Source organism: Coffea eugenioides, chromosome 2 (genome assembly GCF_003713205.1).
Source record: "Coffea eugenioides isolate CCC68of chromosome 2, Ceug_1.0, whole genome shotgun sequence".
Lineage (NCBI taxonomy): Eukaryota > Viridiplantae > Streptophyta > Magnoliopsida > Gentianales > Rubiaceae > Coffea > Coffea eugenioides.
This window is the reverse complement of record NC_040036.1, coordinates 72,208,987-72,230,147: the sequence shown is the minus strand read 5'-3', so window position 1 is coordinate 72,230,147 and position 21,161 is coordinate 72,208,987. Positions and strand designations below refer to the sequence as shown.

Below are 21,161 nucleotides of genomic sequence, written 5' to 3'. Positions count from 1 at the left end.
CTAAAGTGAGCTCTGGACCATAGTCTTGGAGGCAACCGTTTGAACCACCCCGCAGCTGTTAACTTGTCACCTTCTTGTGGGTCAGCCCTTTCCAGATTTGCTAGGGCAGTTTCATGCTCCGACATGTTTGCTGCTGCAGCAACATCCCAAAAAAAGTCTCGAAGGTCTTGATTCTTGAATCTGTGTTTGAAGTTCTCGAACATATGTTTCAAACAGAATCTATGCTCTGATTCAGGAAACAATTCTTTAATTGCATGGACAAGACCCTTTTGTCTATCCGAGATGAAAGTGTAAGCCACTCCTTTGTTTCCTCTTCCAATTTGACTGATTAATTCCCGTAAAAACCAACTCCAACTGTCGTAATTCTCTACCTCAACAACAGCAAAGGAAATAGGGAACATATTGTCATTGGCATCCCTACCCAAGGCTGTAAGGAGTTGACCTCCAAAGGGACTCTTGAGAAAGCAGCCATCTAGTCCTATGATAGGCCTACATCCTTCTAGGAAACCATTTTTCAAAGCACCTAAACCATAATATATCCTCTGAAATGTAGCCCTTTCCTCAATATTTCGCCTATCAATTAGCAATGAAATATGACTATCAGGATTTGAATTTTTAACAGTAGCTACATAATCCCAAAGTCTGTGGTATTGCTCCATGTCATTGCCCCTAAGTGCCTCTAATGCTTTTTGCTTTGTTCTGGCAGCTTTTTTCTGACTAATGTCTACCATAAACAGTCTTCTTGTCTCATTCACTATGCCAGGAATACTGCACCCAGGATCATCCCTCACTTTGGCTTGAAATTTATTACTCAGATATGTTGAAGTGGCATGTCGATTGCTGTAATCCCTGCCACAATAATGCTCTCCCTTAAGAGTCTTGATCATAAATGTCTTTGTTTTCTGGATTGTGCTTGCATGAATTCTCCAACTACACCCCTTTGCACATTTAGCTGTGATTCGAGAGCCTTCATTTCTGATGTAGTTGTGCTCATATCCCTCCCTAATTTCCCATTCCACCAAAGCCTCTCTAAATTTATAGAAGCTAGTAAATTTATGACCAACCTTTAGTTCAAAATGCTCTTTCCTAAATTCCTCATCCGCATTGAAGTAACTGTAGACAGGGATGCTTTCGTCATCAGATCCTATTCCTCTGTCAAACAGATTTTCATCATCCTCTACTGCCTCGTTCCAGTCCTCTTCCTGCTCAGTCGCATGGCATCTATCATCCCTCCTTGATGTTGACTGACTTCCCACTTCATGTTGGTACTTGGATTGGGTTTGCTGTTGATGTTGTCCCAAATCAGGTTGTTTTGTAGCTTTTGGTTGCTGATTTTCTTGTTGCTGTTGATGTTCATCTAAATCAGCTTGCTTTGTAGCTTTTCCTTGTTTACATTCTTGTTGCTGCTCAGACCCAATACCAATCGAATTTGCAGATCTAACATTTATAGATGCCTTTGTTGATTCTTGACCATGTAAACCTGCAAATATGTCATCATCTTCAGGCAGTTCTACTGTTTCTCTTAGCCAGTCAGGAAGATCTGAATAATCTGGTATGACTTTGCTTTCTTCTCCGTCTTCTCTCTCTGCCTGTGTGGTTGGTTCTCCGCTACAATCAGTCTGCTCTTCTATTGGATCTCTTTCTGCCCGTGTTGTTTCTTCTGCTGCCTTCCTTGTAGGAGACTGCCGGAGCTCTGATGATGTATCACCTTCTTCTTTGTCTTCAAATAATCGTCTGACTGACTTTCTTGCACTTAACTTTACTCTTTGCAACTTAGCTTTTTTATCATTTGTTGTCTTCGTTCTCTTGGACTTGTTCACGTGTTGGGGTCCCACTGAAATTGGATCTGACTGTATTTGTGGTGACTCTTCTTCACAGATCCCCTTTGCTCTATCTCTAATGTATGGATTGTCATTATTGTCCTCCCTCCCAATTACTAACGGGTCAATGTCATCCCTGCCTTTAACAGTTGAGGACGAACCAATCTCAGCCTGCCAGCCATCATGATACGGAAGTGCAAGTAGGCCATCACCAGTCACTCTCTTGTACAGTAATTTTCCTTCTGGGGACACAATTTCAATTGGATCAGGCCCCCTCTCAGCATATATGTGCATTTCTAGAAGCCCCTCATAACATGTTGTCAATAATTCGATGTCGACATCATCCTTGATGGGAACTACACCAACATCAAGGTCATGAAACGGAATAGAGTACCAGAAATTCACAATTGCTACGCCGTGCTCAATTGTTTGGTACATTTTTTCAAACGCAAATACAGATAATTCATCAGGGTCCCGTCCACAAAATACCCTCACGTGTTCGCAAGTGTATCTAATTATCGGTTTCCATTTGAAATATCCACCATAATGCATATGTATGTCTATGGTCTGCCACGGATTATCTCCCATTCTTATGCACCTAACCCAAAAAATTAACCTTAACACACTTATCTAGAAGGATAAAAATCATAATCAATACCAGTATGGACCACATTAGTCCTGAATACTCCAAAAAAATAAATAATCAACATTAACACACTTATCTATAAGAATAAAAATCATAATCAATACCAGTATGGACCACATTAGTCCTGAATACTCCAAAAAAGTAAATAATGAACATTAACACACCTATCTAGAAGGATAAAAATCATAATCAATACCAGTATGGACCACATAGACCTGATTACTCCAAAAAGACTCATATTTTTTGCAGTATATTGCAATTTTTAAAAAAATTTCCCCCAAAGATTGTCAGAAAAGCTTCTGACTAAGCCAAACCCAGACTTTTTGCGTATTTACCAATTTTAAACAAAATTTTTCTACAAACATTGTCCGAAGATTGTCGGGAAAGCTTCTGACCAAGCCAAAACTGAAAATTTGCATATTTACAGAATTAAAAAAAAATTTCGCACAAACATTGTCGGAGAAACTTCTGACTAAGCCAAAACTAACAATGGCGGTTCTTTTACCAAGTTTCAAAATATCCCCAACACTTTAACAAATCAACTCGTCTACTGCTTAAGGTTCGGATATGTATTTTACCTGGTTAATAGATAAGTCCAATGCGTTGCGACTACGACCAATCTGCACAGCAACGCCGACCGATCTACACTATAACGCCGATCGATGTTCACTATATATCCCGCCGATCTGCAACACAAACACCTTCTTCTTGGCTGTAGGTTTAGGGTTTATCTCTCATTTTATGAAATGTAGCTCAAGCCCGACTGATCTTCACCGTAACTCACACCGCTATGCATAATCTCTCATTTTATGAAATGTAGCTCAAGCCCGACTGATCTTCACCGTAACTCACACCGCTATGCATAATGGTGCTTCTTCTTGGTTGTAGGTTTAGGGTTTCTTTCTACGTAATTTTCAGAAGTCCTCTACTGCATCTGTAGCTTTTCACATATTATATATGAGGGTATTTTTGGTATTTCATGTTATTACCGGCTTCCCAGCCGGTTAGCAAGTAAAATCCAAAGAAGTCCAAAACACAGGGGGGTTAAGTGGGTGTTTCTAAACAATGAGGAAGTTTCATGTCAATTTCCTTAATCACAGGGGGGTTTTATGTAGTTTACCCTTAGTTATTTACTATTAAGTTTTTAGATACTTTTTTAATATTTATTTATTTATTTTTATTTTAAAATCGGGTTAGCGGGTCAACCCGATTTTGACCTTTTTTTTCGGGTGTGACCCGATTTCTCAAAATCTAAACCCAAACCCATTAATTTCGTATTAGGTTCATGTCGGATTTTCAGGTCGTGTCGAAAATTGTCACCCCTAGGTCCAAGAATTGACTTTGGGTTAGCTCATGGCAATGAGCAGCCACCATTGCCATGTTCTTATGGCTTTTTTGGGAAACTGCAATGCTGCTTTGTATCATATTACGATAGGAAGGTGGATTCCTTGAGCTTTATAGATGGATTCGCTGCAAGTAGAAGAGAAAGAAATATGAACAAAGTCACATTTAATAGCCATCGTTTTGTACTACTTGGATAAATTATACAGGAAAACTTGAGGGTGTTTGGATATCTATTATTTGAAGTATTATCTGATAAAATATTCTAGATAATGAAATAATCTCTCAGATAACAAAAAAATGTTTGGACAACTTTAGTGACAATTCTTCACTTTCCATGTCCTCATTGGCAGGTTGGACCACGTGGATACATTACTTGGATTGATATGAGAACAAATAAAAAAATTTGCAGCCTTCCCATGCAGTCGTAGTTCAGTTTCATGCAGCTCAGTGACCCGTATTTTGCCTTGAAGCTGCAAGGGTTCTTCCGCTTGGGCAAAGCGGAACTCGTCCAAATTATTTTCAGCTGAGAAGTTAGCAAAACAGAGCAACTATTTCCTAAAGGGACATCAGGAATTGATCCGACGTAGTAAACCTCCATTTCTTGAAGTGTTTTTTGAATCAGACGATGCATACAATTAGAAGAGCAGTTGTTTCTTCGTCCCTTTCTGTGGAAATCTCCATCAACATAGGCACTGGACTTGCATTGGCTTTTGGGCTACTATGGACACAAACCAACAAGGGGTGGGGTCAGAATACTTTGTCAGGTGCTAGAAAAGGGAAGAAGTGATCTTCGAAATGGGATGCTGTGATGAGCTTAAGCAACCGTTGATGGTTTACGAAGATGTCCCAAATAGAACCCCTGTGGATCATTTACAAGGTTTGAACAGGTGGAGAGTAACGTGGACTACTCGTCTCAACGTCCCTCATGCGATCGTTGAGGGGCTTGCTTACCTCCATTTCTCTGTAGTTCCTGCAAATAATCACCGTGACGTGAAGTATAGTAACCATTTGCTTCATGACACGCTAAATGCAAAGATTTCAGATTTTGGGTTATCTCGTCTAACGCATACAAAACTCGACCATATATCAATGTGTGCACAGCGAACTCTGAAATATGTCAACCCTGAGTACAAGAGGAAGTATCGCTTGACGGATACTCGCTGATCCGGGAGCTTCTTGTTTGTGTTGTTGGAGCTCTTGACATCTCAGGTTCATTATAGACATGCAATAGACCAGAAGATGATATAAAGATGGCGGTGTATGTGCAGAGGTTGCAGTACAAAGAGGAGAAAACAATGGATGCAGTTGATAAATTCTTGGAGCAGGAGGCAAGTAGTTTGGAGCTTGATACCATGAAGGCACTGGGGTTTCTTGCTATGGGGTGCTTAGAGCAACGCATTGGCTTGACAGGCCTTCCATGAAAGACGTGGGTGTTAGAGATTGAATTTTTATCAACATTGCAGTCGATAGTAGCGAATTAGCACCGAAATATAAGCTACTTCACTACGTTTGGAGTGGCGTATTAGCACCAAATTGATATCTTTATGACAAGACAATTGTTTCCAGCTTTGGTAGATTGAGTTGGAAAGCTGCTCCGTGTTGCAACTCTTTAGTAGAGAGTTATGCCACTTCATTTGTATAATAGCCAGAAAGGAGGAATCAAACATTCAACACACAATACAAACTTATAATTACATTACACAAGCTGGCATGCCATCCCTATCTTTTGTTTGGCAACATTTCCACCTCGAAATGTCTACGGCAGCTTGAACTAAGTACTCAAAGCATAGAATTAATTTTGGCCGAAGAATATTTGCATCCTCTTCCACATTGAACCTATTAAGTTGCACAACTTCCATAGATTCACCGAGGCGTTTATTAGTTGGCCATTGCTATGTTCCAACATCTATTGCCTTCGCCTGCGTGAACTGGCATGCATTTGATTAGCCATTTCTTCTCTCATTGCCTTCCAAGCTGCTATCTCATGTGAGGGCACAACCAATGGTTGTATTTGTGGGTATGGATTATCGCCACCTTCGCCTTGTACTTGTATGTCCTCTTGTTCATATTGCAGGAAGTGTTCATCCGAGGGTTGAGTTTCCCTTAAGAAATTGTGCAATGCTGACTACATTGATTTGTGTTTGCATATAGGAATATGGGACAGGTCCCTTCAAATAGGTGAATCGTTGTTTCAAGACATCAAATAGGCGAAGTTAGGAGTGACGGGTATTAAATAGCTCCTTCGGTCCTTGGACTCGTCCACGTCCTTGCCCAACTCGTGAAACACGTCCTCCTTTAAATTGTGCTAAAAATCCCGGCACCATCTTGTATGCCGCATCCACCAGATAGTACTTGCCTAAACATAAAGAAATTGTGCAGCTAAGCTTACAGTTGGCAAATTCAAAATTGTGAAAACTTTAAGGGAGGCCTAAGAAATTCTCATAAATCATATGTCAAAATAATTCCGAGTGCACAGGCTTAAGAAAGAAATGGAAGTGGAATACTTTGGATATCTATTTGTCTGGCTAAGAAGGATAAGACACGCATATAGCTCTGGAAAAAAAATTACTATGGGGCACATATCCACAGTGTTTCGTTTGGTAGCAACCCTGTGCAGAAACTCAAAGGTCAACTCCTTCTTCATTCTAAATTTAAAAAAGTCTGCCACTAAAAAAAAACCAGAATAAGACCTGTTATTCCATTTTCCATTTGATATGAGAACAGATGCTACGGTTGGTAGTCTTTAGCGAAGAGGTACTACAATAAGAAGACAGGTTTGTATGATGAAGTCCATTTGCCCATTTTTTTTCCTTTCCACCTATTACTGGAAGCATGTCTAAGGATTTATTCAATGCACAATAATGATGAGGGAGCAGTTAAGGCCTCTGCAGGATGTCACTTATAAGTACTGTATAGCCAGAAAACACACATAGGTTCATGTTTGTTCAGCCCAACGAGAAATAAACACGTGCAATCGAACCTGGGGGTGGAATTGGGAAGTCAGTGTGCATTCTCAGTGCACTTTTGAAGACCCGAGCATTGTGTGCACTTCCCTCCCATCCAGCATAGACATACACAAAGCGCATGTCATGGTCACATACAGCTAAAACATTCTGAGATTGGGTCCCATGTCTATTAGTGTAGGCCATTTGCTCATTTGTAGGCACTGAAGCAGGGATATGAGTACTATCCATAGCACCAATAGCATCCTGCATTTTGTTCGAGTAAATGATATGGTCATTGAGATGAAGAATTTGGCGATTGTCAAACCTTCAATTAAAAAATCAGACAGTTGCTATTATGAAGTTCTGAAGCAGCAGTTTGGTAAGAATAAGAACCATAAGCATGACTTGGTTCCGTTTGTTAGTGTGAAAGCAAAATATATGTAAATGTTTGCATGGAAATAGGAAACTTTTTGGGAAAAATAAATGTTAGAGGAGGTATCCCAATATTAACCATAAACCAAGGATAATATTTGGTGCTATATCATATTCTTGGATGCACAGCATTTGTTTCTCTTGGTCGAATAATCCGTTGTGCAAATCTACACAGTTCCAACAATACTTCCGCTACATTTCTATGGATGGTTTCGGTGGAGTGTTGAAATCTCTCCGCCACTACTCAGGTACGCGTGCTATGGCTCAACATGATTAGAGTCATAGCTAGTGATTCCTTGATAGACACATGCTTGTGGGAATTTTGCGGGACGTAGTTATTTTGAACAAGAATGTCGCAAAATCTCATGAAATTGTCAACTGTTATTCGACAATTCTCCAATATACGAAGCAGGTGACCAAGGATTAGCTCTTGCACCCACTTCCAACCAGGCATATCTTCAGTTCGGCAGGGTACTTTGATTAGAGGCCCATCATATTGTTCTGCTTCAGGTGCAAATAGCAAAATTGCTGCACCATTGAGAATTGCCTCATCATCATTCTCAGAACTGGAGCCATACGAAGTTGAGAAGTTTGGGATGAAGTTTGCCATGTAGTAACAGGACAAATGTTGCTAAAGAATTTCGCGAAAGGGAAAGCAGGGAAAAAAAGCAAGAAAACTGGTGAAAGAGAGATATAATTGTTATAGAAAGCTGGTGAAAGCGAGATGGTAGGTGGATGTCGAATGCATGGTAGGACTCTATTCTCGCCTGATTTTAAAGGGCGGGTCAGAGTATGGAAGCCAAAAAAACTGATGTAACCAAGGTAATTGGGATACACATGGGATCATAGTTGTCTGTATTCTCACTCGTGAAGTTATTCTCTTACAAGTCCCCTTTTTTAAAGATGTATAAGTCCCCGTGAAATGTCCAATTGCTATCTAAAAAAGCTCACCTTTTGATAAGAGTAAACTTCATAAAGACATGCAACAATGGAACTATTCTCATTAATAGTGTGCAATTTAAACACTCTCAGAAGATCTCTTCTTGTCATATCAAAAGATCACACATTTTAGCAATTGGAGTTATTCTCTTTATATGCACAAGATTCGGCTTCCATTGTATTGTTCTGATTAGTGTCGTTCCTGTAATCATGCACACATATGTTTATCACACATAGAATGGCGTTGTTTTTTCAATTCTTTTTTTTAAAGAACCAGAGAGTATCCTACTCTCGACAGCTTTGAAAAATATGCTATCGAATAAAATAAAAACAACACCTAAACTTTTTCATAAGGTGGAGATTTAGCCTGTCCTTCATCTGCTCAGAAATGCAATGGATCAAATAAAATCAACATTCAGAGATTTGTTTTGTTGTTTCCATGAAACATAGCAAGCGTGAATGCCTATTGGTTTGACGTATGGAAATATCTCAATTCCATAATGGCTGCAACGAATCTCACTATGAGTTGTGCAAAATAATTGAGGGCACCTGATATGAGAGATTTTTGTCTTTGACTGGGTGCGATTAGGAAAAGATATATGAATTGCTCTTGCTCTTGTCCATCTCCAACGTCTAAGGACTAGCAGTTACAACTTTAAGCCTGATTCAAGACTGTAGCTCAATTATGTAAAGTCATAATTGGGAAGTTGACACGCATTACTTAGTGGAAAATGTGAGGCTCCCAATTCCAATTCATGTCGACGAACCTGATGAAGTTTTTATATTTATGTTAAACCCCTGTCTAACACATAAACTTCCACTAAATATCACGGTATATAGAGGCTGTAATTAAAGAATAAACAGACAGTAGCCCGACCATGATTGGATCAAGTCAATGAAATGTTCAAGATAAAAGACTCTTGTTCATAAAATCAAGATAATATAGAGGCTTTCACCGTATTATCAGTAGTATTTACGTGCAGATACACACTCACAGCTCGATCATTGACACCATAAATTAACATTCCTATAGAGCATCTGACTATGGATTATTGCTTGTTGTTGAAAATGCGCAAAATTGAAAGGCCATTAGCCTGTAAACTGTAGTCTTCTTTCTCAATAGTTCATTTTCAGAAGGGGTTGAGACTTGAGAATTGTATGAGGGGGTTCAGTCCAGGCGCTGTTACATGCCGTGGACTGAGAGATGATTTTGTTTTAAGTTGCACGATGACGCATTGGTTTGTGGTGAGGGCCCAAGATGGTCACCAAGATTTGATGGACTACTGTCCACAGGTTGGTTTAGAGGAGACGGCTATAGTGGACGTAACATTGCTGATTTAGTTTGGCTTAAATAGCAAAGAGTAACAGGCGCATGGTAGTACTTTAGTCCCAAAAAATTTCATGTTAATACATACTTGAAAAGCAGTCGACTTTTCTATTAAGAAAATGCAGCAAATCCTTTTTAAAGAAATTCCAATCCAAGCTTAAAATTCAACTATCACACAAAGACGAAGAGGCCTACTCCTCCAATTCCTCTAAATCTTCAATAATGTGTACGGAGTCTCGTAATAGCGTGATCTTTGTCAGCAGAACTTCTGCAAGCGGAATGGATACAAGAATAAACAAGAGGACACTCCAAAACGAAGCGATCGCATTCAGAAGAAAACATACTTGTACTTCTAACCATCTCAAAATAAGAAAAAATTCTATGCAACTACTTACCAAATAAGAAAATTCTATGCAACTACTTACCAGTCTTCTTCGAAAAGGAGTAACCTTTCTCACTGATATAGGTCTGAATGCCAGAGTTGAAGATGGTTTCTCAGGTACTCCTTGCGGCCCTGCACAGTTTCCACCGGACATCAGAGTTATCAAGCCATTCTGTAGTTTCCAAGTCATTTCTTAATATTGATTTGATAAATGACCAAAAAGATTAAATATGCACCTTAGTCAAAACACAGATAGCAACATTGCTACCACATATGAAGTCTAATGAAATGGCCAGAGCTGATGGCCTCTGCAACTACTTGAACCCCTTCATCTCTCTATAATAGTCCAATATTAACCAATTTGTAGTCTCCAAGCAACTGACAACCATGAATGCCCAAACAAAACAGCATACAAACTTACAGTCAGACCTTCACGGTATTTAGACTCAAAGACAGCCATGGCAGCAAGGGAATCATTTCCCATGGTTGCAAAGGGAAGTGTGTCCTTTGATCCATGTGGATAAATCTGTGCCACAATATAAATATAATAACTGTTACATTCAAACATTGAGACAGAATTTGAATTGAATTTAACAAGCTAAATTAACAGACCGTATGGAGGTGTGGGCCTGTGAAATGTCCACTTTTGGCAGAAGAATGATCTTAAATTACTTGTCAGTGCCTCTGTATCAGCAGCAGTACACAAATTGCCCTTAAATTTATGAAATTAGCATATGCAAATCGAACCAAGTTCAACAACACTCATGTAAATTGATGCCACTTTCAAACCAACAAATTTAACAAACATGTTAATTTAAATGAATTAAGTTTATACCAAAAGACTGCCTGTGGGAGTATAAACAGCACCTATCAAAATACTAAGCCAAGCATTTTGGGTCATAGCAAACCCAATCAAAATCTGGTCTTTGACAACCATGAATGCCCACAGCATTAAACAAGAACTTATTAGCCGATAACGAAAATTTATAAAAGCCATGCAACAAAGAGTTAACAAGAACTACGGGTAGCCAATAAGCAGTGACAACTTCACTTCCCCTCCATCTTCGGGATGCTGAACATCTCAATCCAGGTTAACTGCTAATCCCTACTGAAGCTAAGAAACAAAGCTCGAAACTTTTCATCCAGTAACTCCTTCAACAAGAACATATGCAGCCGCTTCTCCAAACCCAAGCTCTTGACAGCGTTTTTGGCAACAGCTATGGAATATTTCTCTCTGGACTCTTTTTCATTTGATGCAATACAAGAGAATCTATTGAAATTGCTAAGCGCTTCTTGGTAGTTTTCAGAGCCCGACCGTTGAGACTTCGCACCTCTAGATCCATCCTTCTCTGAGCTATAAGCACCACTGGAAATTGGACGTTTCCCAGGATTTCTTGGAACAGGGTTGTCTTCATCGTCTGAAGAAAGGAAGTGATGTGGAGGGTTCAAATCACAGAGCTTTTGTTCAGCCACCCCTTTCCCCTTTGATACACTACTAATCTCCCCTATGTCCTCTTACCTCGGGAGGCACATTTTGGCCGGGAGCTGTGCCGAAGACTGAGCTCGACTGCCAGTGGCGTGTTTGCCACCCATAACCGCATCCCATTGCATCACTAAATCAGTACTATTTAGGTACTGGAAGTCCAAATAGTGCTTGTTTATCTATTTGGAAGAAGAAGCTAAGTTAGATGCACATTTTATATCCAGCAGATAGTGCAAAATGTATAAGACAGAGCAAGAATTGAAGTAGAAGAAATAAAATAATTCAGATGTTACCACGGCCTTCCAACTCTGAATTCTGTATACATAATCAATATGATCACAAAATAAAAGTGGAGAGCGAATTTGTAGTCTCAAATGAAACAATTAGACACAAGGTGGATGACCCTAATGGAGGCGCATTGTTCTGTAATACTATCAGAACTAGAGCAGCAGCAAAATTCCGATAGATAGTAGCTTTTTTCCTACTATGGCTTTAAAAAGCCTACTTGAAAAAGTTCTAATAACAGATAACACGTGTTCTTCCATTCTTAGTTTATGCTAAGAATTGGCATGTATGTAACCATTGGCCTTGAGAAGACTAATTATGTAAATGAAAGTCTGTAAGTACTGCAGAATTTCATGTTAAGGAAATATAATGGAACATGCATACAATGGTTAGAAATAACCTGGTACAAATAAGCCCACTGATCAGCTCCAGCTTGGAAGCATTTATGCTCGGCATCCCACCCTATCCCAGTCTCTGGTATGGCAGAATCTCCCCGGAGATGAGTGAACAACCTCCATTTCTCCACCATTCGATAGTATTTTGACTGGTATTGGCTCCCAGTGCAACCGAGCCCACACTTTTAGGTCAAGTAGTTAGCCAATGCAGTGAAGTTAGCCAACGTGCTACGAGTTGCCTCCCATTTTCCATTTTGCTGCCACTCTACGTAGGTGCGAACATAAAGATCCTCCTCCCAGGGATGCTAATATTTTTTTTCAGACATCTATGGACAAACCAATAAGCACATCATTCTTTTATAAATATGTTGTATGCACAATAGCAGATGAAATAAATCGGCATAGAAAATGATATCTTAGGTCAAAGTAGTTTTGTAGGGACTCGTGAAAGTCATTTGAGGCACAAGAGGAATGGGCTGTGACAGAAGAACTAGGGCTGCAAGGGGATTCTGTAAAACATAGAACAATTAGTAAGAAAGGTTCTACACATTTGGATTAGAGTATTGGTGCCAAATATAATTTGTGGTACAGCAAGGGGAACACTCACCGACGCTTGAATTCTGAATATATGAATTGCTCGCAGGCATGAAAACTTCCTATACTTCAGACATACATCAACACATCGTGGGTGGTTATGGGAAAAAATTGACACAAAACAACCATAGTAGGATGGCCATAAGTTCTTCATCAGACGACAGCGAAATTTAGAACGCTATCCAAACACAAATACAATCTTCAATGAGGGAGTCCCATAAATTACTCACACGGTTGAACCAATTTATGAACAAAGGGAACCAAGTTTTCTATTAGTAACTGTAAAGTATATTTTGTATTCTATGCGTAATTCTAATAAATGTGACAAAATTTCTCTCGTAGGCAAATTGGAAGAAAATCTCAGCATAACTTTCAACATAATAAAGATCAACTAGTCCTGCGAATTGAAAAATTGAAGCATTAGGGTAGATAAGAAACTAAAATGGGAGAAAAATTACACAACCGTGAACATCAATTGATGATTCTTCAACTGTAAATAAATGCATATTTGGGAAGAATGCCAGTCACAGGACCCTAATTTAACATTCATGCGATTCATCAAATACGCAGCAACTTGGAAGAAATAGGAGAAATTTTAACAAGAAGTTACCGAAATCAAAGATGACAAAATTGACCAACCAATTAGACAAGTGTTAAACTGAAATTACCAACCGCTGTATGGCAGCTTAATGGCTTATTGCAAGGGCAAGGAAACCTGGGAATATAAGAGCACTTACCTCCTTCCTTTCCAATACGCTGGACTTGCAATCGATCGATGAAAGGTGAGACGAATCACATACTACCGCGCTCCATATGCAGAGGCGCTTCTGTAATTGCAGATCGAAACCCAAGCTTCACAGATTTATAGAACGCACCGCTGTCCCAACTTCTGCAAGCGAAGTGAAATTTGCTATCACTTCATGGCAGAGGAATCAATTCCTTCGGCGTGTTGGTAGCAGTAGACTCAGTCTTGTTGATAGTTTCAAATTGCCTTTATGATGTAGTCGTTGAATGGGTTGGATGTTGAAGTAATTGCTCAGTGAAAGAGCGGCTCGGCCGAATAAGTTCTCTGACGAAGGCTTTGATGGAGCAGCTTTCCCTTTGCTTTACTCAGACGGAAGGAGCAACGATAAAAAATTTGTAACTGTAAGCCAATAGTGAAACACAGTAGAAGTGGAGGGCCCCTGACGGTCAAAACTTGTTAACTCCAAATGGGTACACTAGGTATATGTCCATGTGGGTGTGGGCCTACACTACAAGCATCAACTAGATTTGGTTTTGACCATAATCTCCATGTTGGAACATACGAGACGGAATGTACATGTATATTATTTTGGTCTACTTTTTGTTATCCAAACACCAATTTGACATATTTTTTGGAATAAGGCAAAAAATGCCTATCCAAACACACTAACTATCATTCTATCTAGTTTCGTTAATAAGTTTTATGGCAAACTTAACCAAACCCTACTTGTAAAAATTGATTTTTAATCCAACAAATGAGTTGAGATCCCTTCATTGGTATATTCCGCTTTCGGGCAGTTCAATTTGAAGCATAGGAAACCACTAATCCTTTATTTGTCAATATTTGTCAACACAAAGAAAGAAAAGAAAAACTTTTAGGGTCTGAAAGGTAAATATAGGCTTTAGTTGGGCAATTCACGTAATTCTCTTCAACTCGGCAATAGCATGTTTTGCCCACAAGTGTACACGTATGCTAACTATAAATACAGGTCCGAATTCCTGTTTTTCCGTTAAGACGTGGCTGATCAGTATTTTCGACTCCAAAGTTTTCTCTCTCTAGATTTTGGCGGGAAAATCTTCAAAAAAATCCTCGAATTCTCATTCAGTCTTCTTCTCCGATCAGGTATAGTTCCCTGTGCTTATGCATTTTTGGTCTGTGAACTGTGATTATGTAGTTCAAAACCGAACTTTGATCAATAATCGATTGAATATTTTTAGTTGAATTTTGTGGTCGATTTTCAGGTTCCCATCAATTCATACACAGAAAATGTCGAAAATCAAAGTTTGCGCGCTATTCAGACCTCTTAATCAGAAAGAAAGAGCAGATCACGGCGATTCCATCTGCATACACCGCGTAGACTCTGAATCTTTCATATTCAAGGTTCTAATTTTCAATTTCAACAATAATGTTGGTATGTGTTCGAAAGTTATATGCTTTTCTACTAAAATTGTATCCTGTTGAGTTGTCGAAGCATAATTTCAAGTGATGAATTTGTGAAATAAGAAAATTTTGTGAATTTTGTCGATGTATGGTAGGATGAGAAGGAGGACTTCAATTTTAGCTTCGATAGAGTTTTCTATCCAGGATCTCCGCAATCTGACGTGTATGATTTTATTGCTCTGCCTCTTGTGCAAGGTATCAAATTTCTATTGATTCTCTGGTTTCAGCTTTCTACAATGAGATATTGAATGTTGTTAGCGCTTTTATAATTTTTAATGTTTGGTTGATGTTGGTTTAAACAAAAGATGAGACAAACTGTAGATTAGAATTGCTAAGTTGATCAGAAGTGAAAAAAAAAAGAATGGAAATATCAAAGTTGATCTGGTCCTTTATACTGGAACATTAGTAAGATTACGACTCAAAAACTCTATATCTTGGTTACATCCAAAGATTGAAGACGTTAGCGGTTGATGTTAGTAGATTCAAAATCTCGTTTTGTGTTTGTAAACCAGGAACGAAGTCAGTAAACCTTAACTTAAGCTGATCGATTTTTTTTATGAAACAGGCAGTATTAGTGGAACAATTGGATTTGCTTTCACTTCCTACATTTGTCTTTTAACAAGAAGTTTAACCTGTAATTCTTGTTCACATCTTTTTCTTCTTTATTTTTTGAAGTATCCCATTAATGCTTTCAACGGATAGAAGGTAGCTGAAGAGTCTACTAGCCATTGGGAGTGTCGGACGTCCGGTACAGCCGATATTCGAGTCTGACAGTAGGCAGTGTGCTTGAGGAAGTTTCTTTAATTCTTTCGAATGTCCGGTGTCTCTAATGCTTGCGTCCGAAAACAGATGATCATTTTGAGAAATTTTTTTCAATTCTTTCGGACGTCAGGTACCTTCAATGCTTTATGTCCGAAGTGCCGCATTATTTATTGGACGTTTGGTGCTCTAATGTTTTGAGTCCGATCGAAGTTAGTTAGCTAGAGGGAATGTCTTAATTCCTTCGGACGTCCGGTGGTAGAGTTCTTTATGTGTCCAAAGTTGCGCAATGATTATCGGACGTCCGGTCCTATCTTCACATGCGTTCGACAGCTTTCAGCAACCTTTGTTTCTTTCAATTGCACTTGATCTTGGAATCTGATTTGCTTCATAGCTGAAAGTATATCTTGAAGAGATATTAGTATCATCCATTTGTTTTGTAAACATCAAAAGGCAGAGAGTAAGATTAACAATCTCCCCTTTTTTGATGATGACAAAACAGTGGATGGAGGAAAAAATAATTGAGCCAAAACTCCCCCTCACTCAATGCATCAAAAAGGTTTTAAGTGCTAAAATTTTAAGGTCAAAATAACTCTCCCTTACACATTTACCAATTTACATACACATTAACCAATTTACACTTCCCAACATCCATTTCTCCCCATTTTTGGCATCATAAGATGATTTTAACAACCAATATCAGCAATCCAATATCAGCAATGCAATCATACAATCAACATCAGAAATGCAATCCAATATCCAATCCAATCCAATATACCAAAGCATACCAGAAATGCAATCCAAACACAAACACAGAAAATTAATACCAGAAATTAGAAGAAGTACCAAACAGAGAAATACTATCGAAAATACATTAGCAAATTAACTAGAAACCATTAAAACTAACCAATATCCATCAGTATAGAGTACCTGAACCATCAAAAGAGAGAACTACAAAAGATGCAAATGCCTAATATGAAGTGCCATCCTAAAATGAAGTGCAAGTGCCTAAGAGTGCCTAAATGGTGATTTTGGACGATCCAGGCCTCCTTCTTGCAAGACAAAACTTAGCAGGATTCACTTCCTCTTCAGTTTTCTCATCGTCATCATCACTAGCTTCTGTTACTGGAGCCTTCCTTTTATCTTGTGGCCGAGAACTTGAGGCATGGACTTCAGGAGTGGATTCAATTTGTGGCCTTTTATCTTGTGGAACAGGAGTTGATTCAGTCCGAGACTCCTTTTGGTGCACATTTTCATCTTCTTGTGGGACATGAAGCACAAGCAGGTTTCTTTTGTCTATAAAGATCGCTTGTTAGTCAGATGACATAGTCATCATCGAACCATCTTCAAGAAGGAGAATGTGTTGTTTGAGCTCCTCAAGTAAGGAGATGACTTCATGGTTAGATGAGGAAAGCTGAGTGGATGATTTTCTAGGATGGATGGTGAAGGGTGAAACATACTGAGACTGGTCTCTGGGAGGTCTGGGGGTGACAGGAATTTCATGACGATTCTTTGTCCTAGACTCAAAAACAGACTCCTTGTAGCACCAATGACCATCAAAGAATCTCAAATTTTTCCTTTAAAGTAAGTTTTTGAAAAGATGGTGGATGCACTTTCTTTTGGAGACACTCCAGTGAAGGGTATTTTGAAGTGAGCAATAATTGAAGTTAAAAACTTTCCATAGGAGAGTTTCCTACGTCTATCTTTGCTGATTTTGAGCAAAAATTTATACATTACAAAGCCAAAATCAATTCGAATTTTTTCAAGAAAGCAATAAAACAGGTAAAGCTCCATTTTTTTTGCCATCAGTCCTATGACCATCAGTAGGAACCAACAAGTTTGAAATTATTGCAAAGATGATCAAATTTTGTGGACTGAGATCCTCCAATTTGCTTCAGCAGGTGTGTTAAAGTGTTGTCAAAAGTAAGTCATCAGTTTTTCAACATGAAAATGATGATAGATAGAAGGAAATTCTTCATAAGAGAAAAATTTTATAATTTTTTCTTTAAAACCAACTTCAATTTTGGTCTTTAAAACCGCATTAACAATGTCAGGATTGAATGCTATATCAACTGACTTGACACGAGAAAGAAGGTCAATGTGTGAACTACCCTTCCTAAGGTTAACAAAGAACTGATGAAGCATATCAGGATAATAAGAGTTGGGTAAGGTCAGAATGTGAGACCATTTTTGGAATTCAAAGAGTTTAAGAACTGGTTCAAGGTCAAGCTTATGAAATTCAGAAGGGAGAATGGTCCTTTGAGTGATGAACCCCTTCTTTGAAATCCATTCAAACCTCTCCCTGTTATCATCATCAATAAACTTGGGCAATGGAGTTGGCTCTACCTCAGTTTGAGCAGCACGTTTCTCTTTAGCAGGTCGTTTCCGTTTTTCTCCGCGTGTCACAATCCCTCTAGGTGATTTTCTGGTGGAAGGTTCAGCAGTTGTGTGAGGACTCATGTTTTTATTCTTAAAATAATTATTTTTATAATTATTTACCCTAATATTGGTTAATTATATTATCGTTACATGAATCGCTTTTAAATTTCGCTTTATCACGCGCGAATCGAAAGTTCGCGTATTTCGCGTCGAAACGACTAAGTGGAGATTTAAGAAAATTATACTAGACTACTAAGAGTGAAAAAATACAGTGTTAAAGGAATTACATTTGAGGATTAGTGCACTAATGAAACAAACAAGAGAGAAAATTGGTGGCCCGAAACACTATTCATGCACTATTCGTAGTTGACTTTTACATAGCTTTTGGCCACAAATTCTTCAAGCTTCCAAGGCAAGATTCAAACCACAACAAACACTCTCTCTCTTCACTCTCTTGGCTAGCTGACTCTCTCAAGGAAAAGGGAGGAAGAAAGCTCCTCTCATTTTGCTTCCATCTTGCTTCAATCTTGCCCAAAATCTTCACTCAACTTCCACACCACTTGGAATTCGGTTCTAACTTGAAGAAAGACAACAACTTGTGGGATTTATTGGAGGTTTTATGGTGATAAATTTGTGGTTTCATCCAAAAGTTGGGAGGTATTCTTCATCTCCCTTAAATATTTTCATTTTCTTCAAGAATCAAGCTTACATGGTATGGGTTTGAAACCCTAAGCATGAAATAGGCTAGTGGACTTGAGGTGTTTCATTTCTTACTTTAATCAATAAGTTAGCGGCCTTAAGGTGGATTATAGGTAGTTGACTTGTGGTGTAATTAGTTGTTTGTGGTTATTTATGTGTTATTTGAGAAGAATACGGTTAGAAAGTGAAGGAAAAATCGAAGGAAAGTTGGAAGTGCAAGCTGACTGAATTTCTGGTTGTGATGTTTTGTTTTGATTTTGAAATTTAGATGGTTATTTGACTGTGAAATTGAGTGATATATGTTGTATATTATGTGTACAAAGTGCCTTGCGAAAATCATTCAATTGGTTGCTCAAAACTAGAGTTTTCGAAAAAGAACCAAATCTGGAAAACGTGTTGTAGATGTCCGGACAGTACCTCTTTGTTTGAATGTATCTTTCTGTAAAAAAAGTCAAAATTGAGTGCTATTAGTGGCATTCAAAACTAGACATTCATAGCTTTCCAACGATATAAAAATCACCTACTATTTCATTTTGAGTCATCTGTAGTGATTCGGCAAAGTTTGCTGTTCTGTTCTGATTATCTGTCCGAGAGGAATGGAGAAGCTATATCTTGTGGCTTGAATTTCTTTTACTTGTGAACTAATTTTGGAAATGTTTTCTGCTGACGAAATGTATCATTTTGAACCTATTTTCCAACGCCGCCAACCATTCCCAATTTGAACTTGTAATGAGTGAGATGTGGCCTGATTTCGAAAGTACGACAAAGCTGGAAAACTGGAAAGTCTTTCCCTTCTTGCTGGCCGAATGGTCAGAGTTGTTTTGGGATGTTTTTTCTCAAAAATTTTGATGTTAATTACTTTTCAATTGCTTATTAAATGTTTATAGGACCTTGGTTTCAAAAATGGATCGAATTGGAGCTGATTTCATTGTGCAAAATGTTTGGAAAAGAAAGAAAAGCATGAGGGCAGATTGTCCTTGAAACATTTTTCAAACTTTGGTATTTTTGTTAACTACCTTCCCACATGAGTTTTTAGATGAAATTTGATAGCGAGATAGTCCATATATGGAATGTTAAGTGTATGAAATTTGGTGCTATTTCAACAAATTTTCGATGTCCAAATGATGCTACAAAGATGACTTTTCAAATCTGGAAATTCACTGATCTAGTAGTAAAAATTAATCGAATTTGAACTGCTGTATCTCAAAGCTCAAAATTCCAAATTTAGTTCCATTTGTCGTGTTTGAAACCTTGTTTGGAACTATTATTGTGCTATAAATTTCAAGGGCAGATTCACTTTTTGTGAATTTTGCCGAATTTCCAAAGATTACCGAAAAACAAGACTGATTCTGTCTTGCTTGTTCAATCAGCAACTTTGAGCCAAAAAATGAGTGCTTTCCATTTAGAATCTTGGAAAAGTGTCTTCTAGGAACTTTTAGTACTCCAAACCTAGTTTCCAACAGTGTAGAGTTTTTCCATTTTTGGACATGCCAAACTCAAGATTTGATTTTTCCAAGTTTGTCACTTAAAGCTGAAATTTTCCGATTCCTTAAGAAATGAGTTTTTGTGAACCCATTACTCTTTCTTGATATCGATACACTGTTTTAAAACTCGATTTCATGGTAGAGGCTTGTTTCTCTTGGGATTTTAAATCGCTACTTTTGAACCACAATTTTCGAGAGATTAAGGTTCTCTTTTAAGACATTGACTTAGTCTAAACAAGTGTACACTCTTTCTTGATTAATGCATGGTTGTGAGTAAAAGTTACTCGTTATTTGCTTAGGCACTCAAGAGGATCTTCTAGAGAATTTCGGGGTGGACGCCTATAAGTTTGTTTGATCATTTACTCATTTTTTGACTTGGTGAGTGTCAAGTGTATGACTTGTTGCCTAATACTTGAAATGCATCTAATTGAATATGTGAATGTAACTTGACGAGACGAGTGTGTACTTTATCGCACTCACTCTCTGTGACGGCCCCACCTCCCCCTGGGCGTACCCTAGGATTTAGCGGACCACCTGCCCAGCTCTCGCCAGGACTCACTTACTCGCATCACGTGCATACATCCGTCGGGAATAAATAACATCGCAATTCACACTTACAATTTACATCGATGCACATTCAAGATACAAAACCTCTATATACCCAAACTGGTTTAAAGTGTATACAATCCAAGTACAAATCATCCTAATTGAGTGATAGCGCGAGTACAAGTCAAAAGTCAAAAACAACTAGGCTACGCTAGTCTTTACACATCTCACGCCTCGCTCGTACCCCCTGTAAGGAAAACAAATGGCGTGGAATGAGCTAAAAGCCCAGTGAGGTTCCAAATAACAAATTGGCCATTTTAAAAGTACGAATATCAACATAGCAAGTTAATGGCATCAAAAGTTCATAAGAGTGAACAATAATACCTCAAGTAGCAAACTTCAAAGTGAGCGAGTATAAAAGTTTTTCAGAAGAGTCAATAATCCAATAAGCAATAATCATTCCAAAGTATAAGGATACGGATGGCTCTCAGGAGCCAAATTCCCATTGCATCACCAG

The 21,161-nt window shown here is 38.5% G+C and overlaps 1 protein-coding gene, 1 long non-coding RNA gene and 1 pseudogene across 2 annotated transcripts; 2 read left to right on the top strand and 1 right to left on the bottom strand.

The window, feature by feature from the left end:
* Positions 1-4,605: 4,605 nt before the first annotated feature.
* Positions 4,606-4,974, top strand: LOC113760207 (wall-associated receptor kinase-like 20). The gene has a single exon (XM_027302771.1). The coding sequence runs from the start codon at positions 4,606-4,608 to the stop codon at positions 4,972-4,974; it is 369 nt and encodes a 122-aa protein (XP_027158572.1).
* A 4,670-nt stretch (positions 4,975-9,644) lies between these two features.
* LOC113760204 lies at positions 9,645-11,436 on the bottom strand (annotated as a pseudogene).
* Positions 11,437-14,368: 2,932 nt separating this feature from the next.
* Positions 14,369-14,966, top strand: LOC113760712. Its single transcript, XR_003467095.1, has 3 exons — positions 14,369-14,459; positions 14,579-14,717; positions 14,873-14,966. It is a non-coding gene; the product is annotated as an uncharacterized LOC113760712 (long non-coding RNA).
* The last annotated feature ends 6,195 nt before the right edge of the window (positions 14,967-21,161 follow it).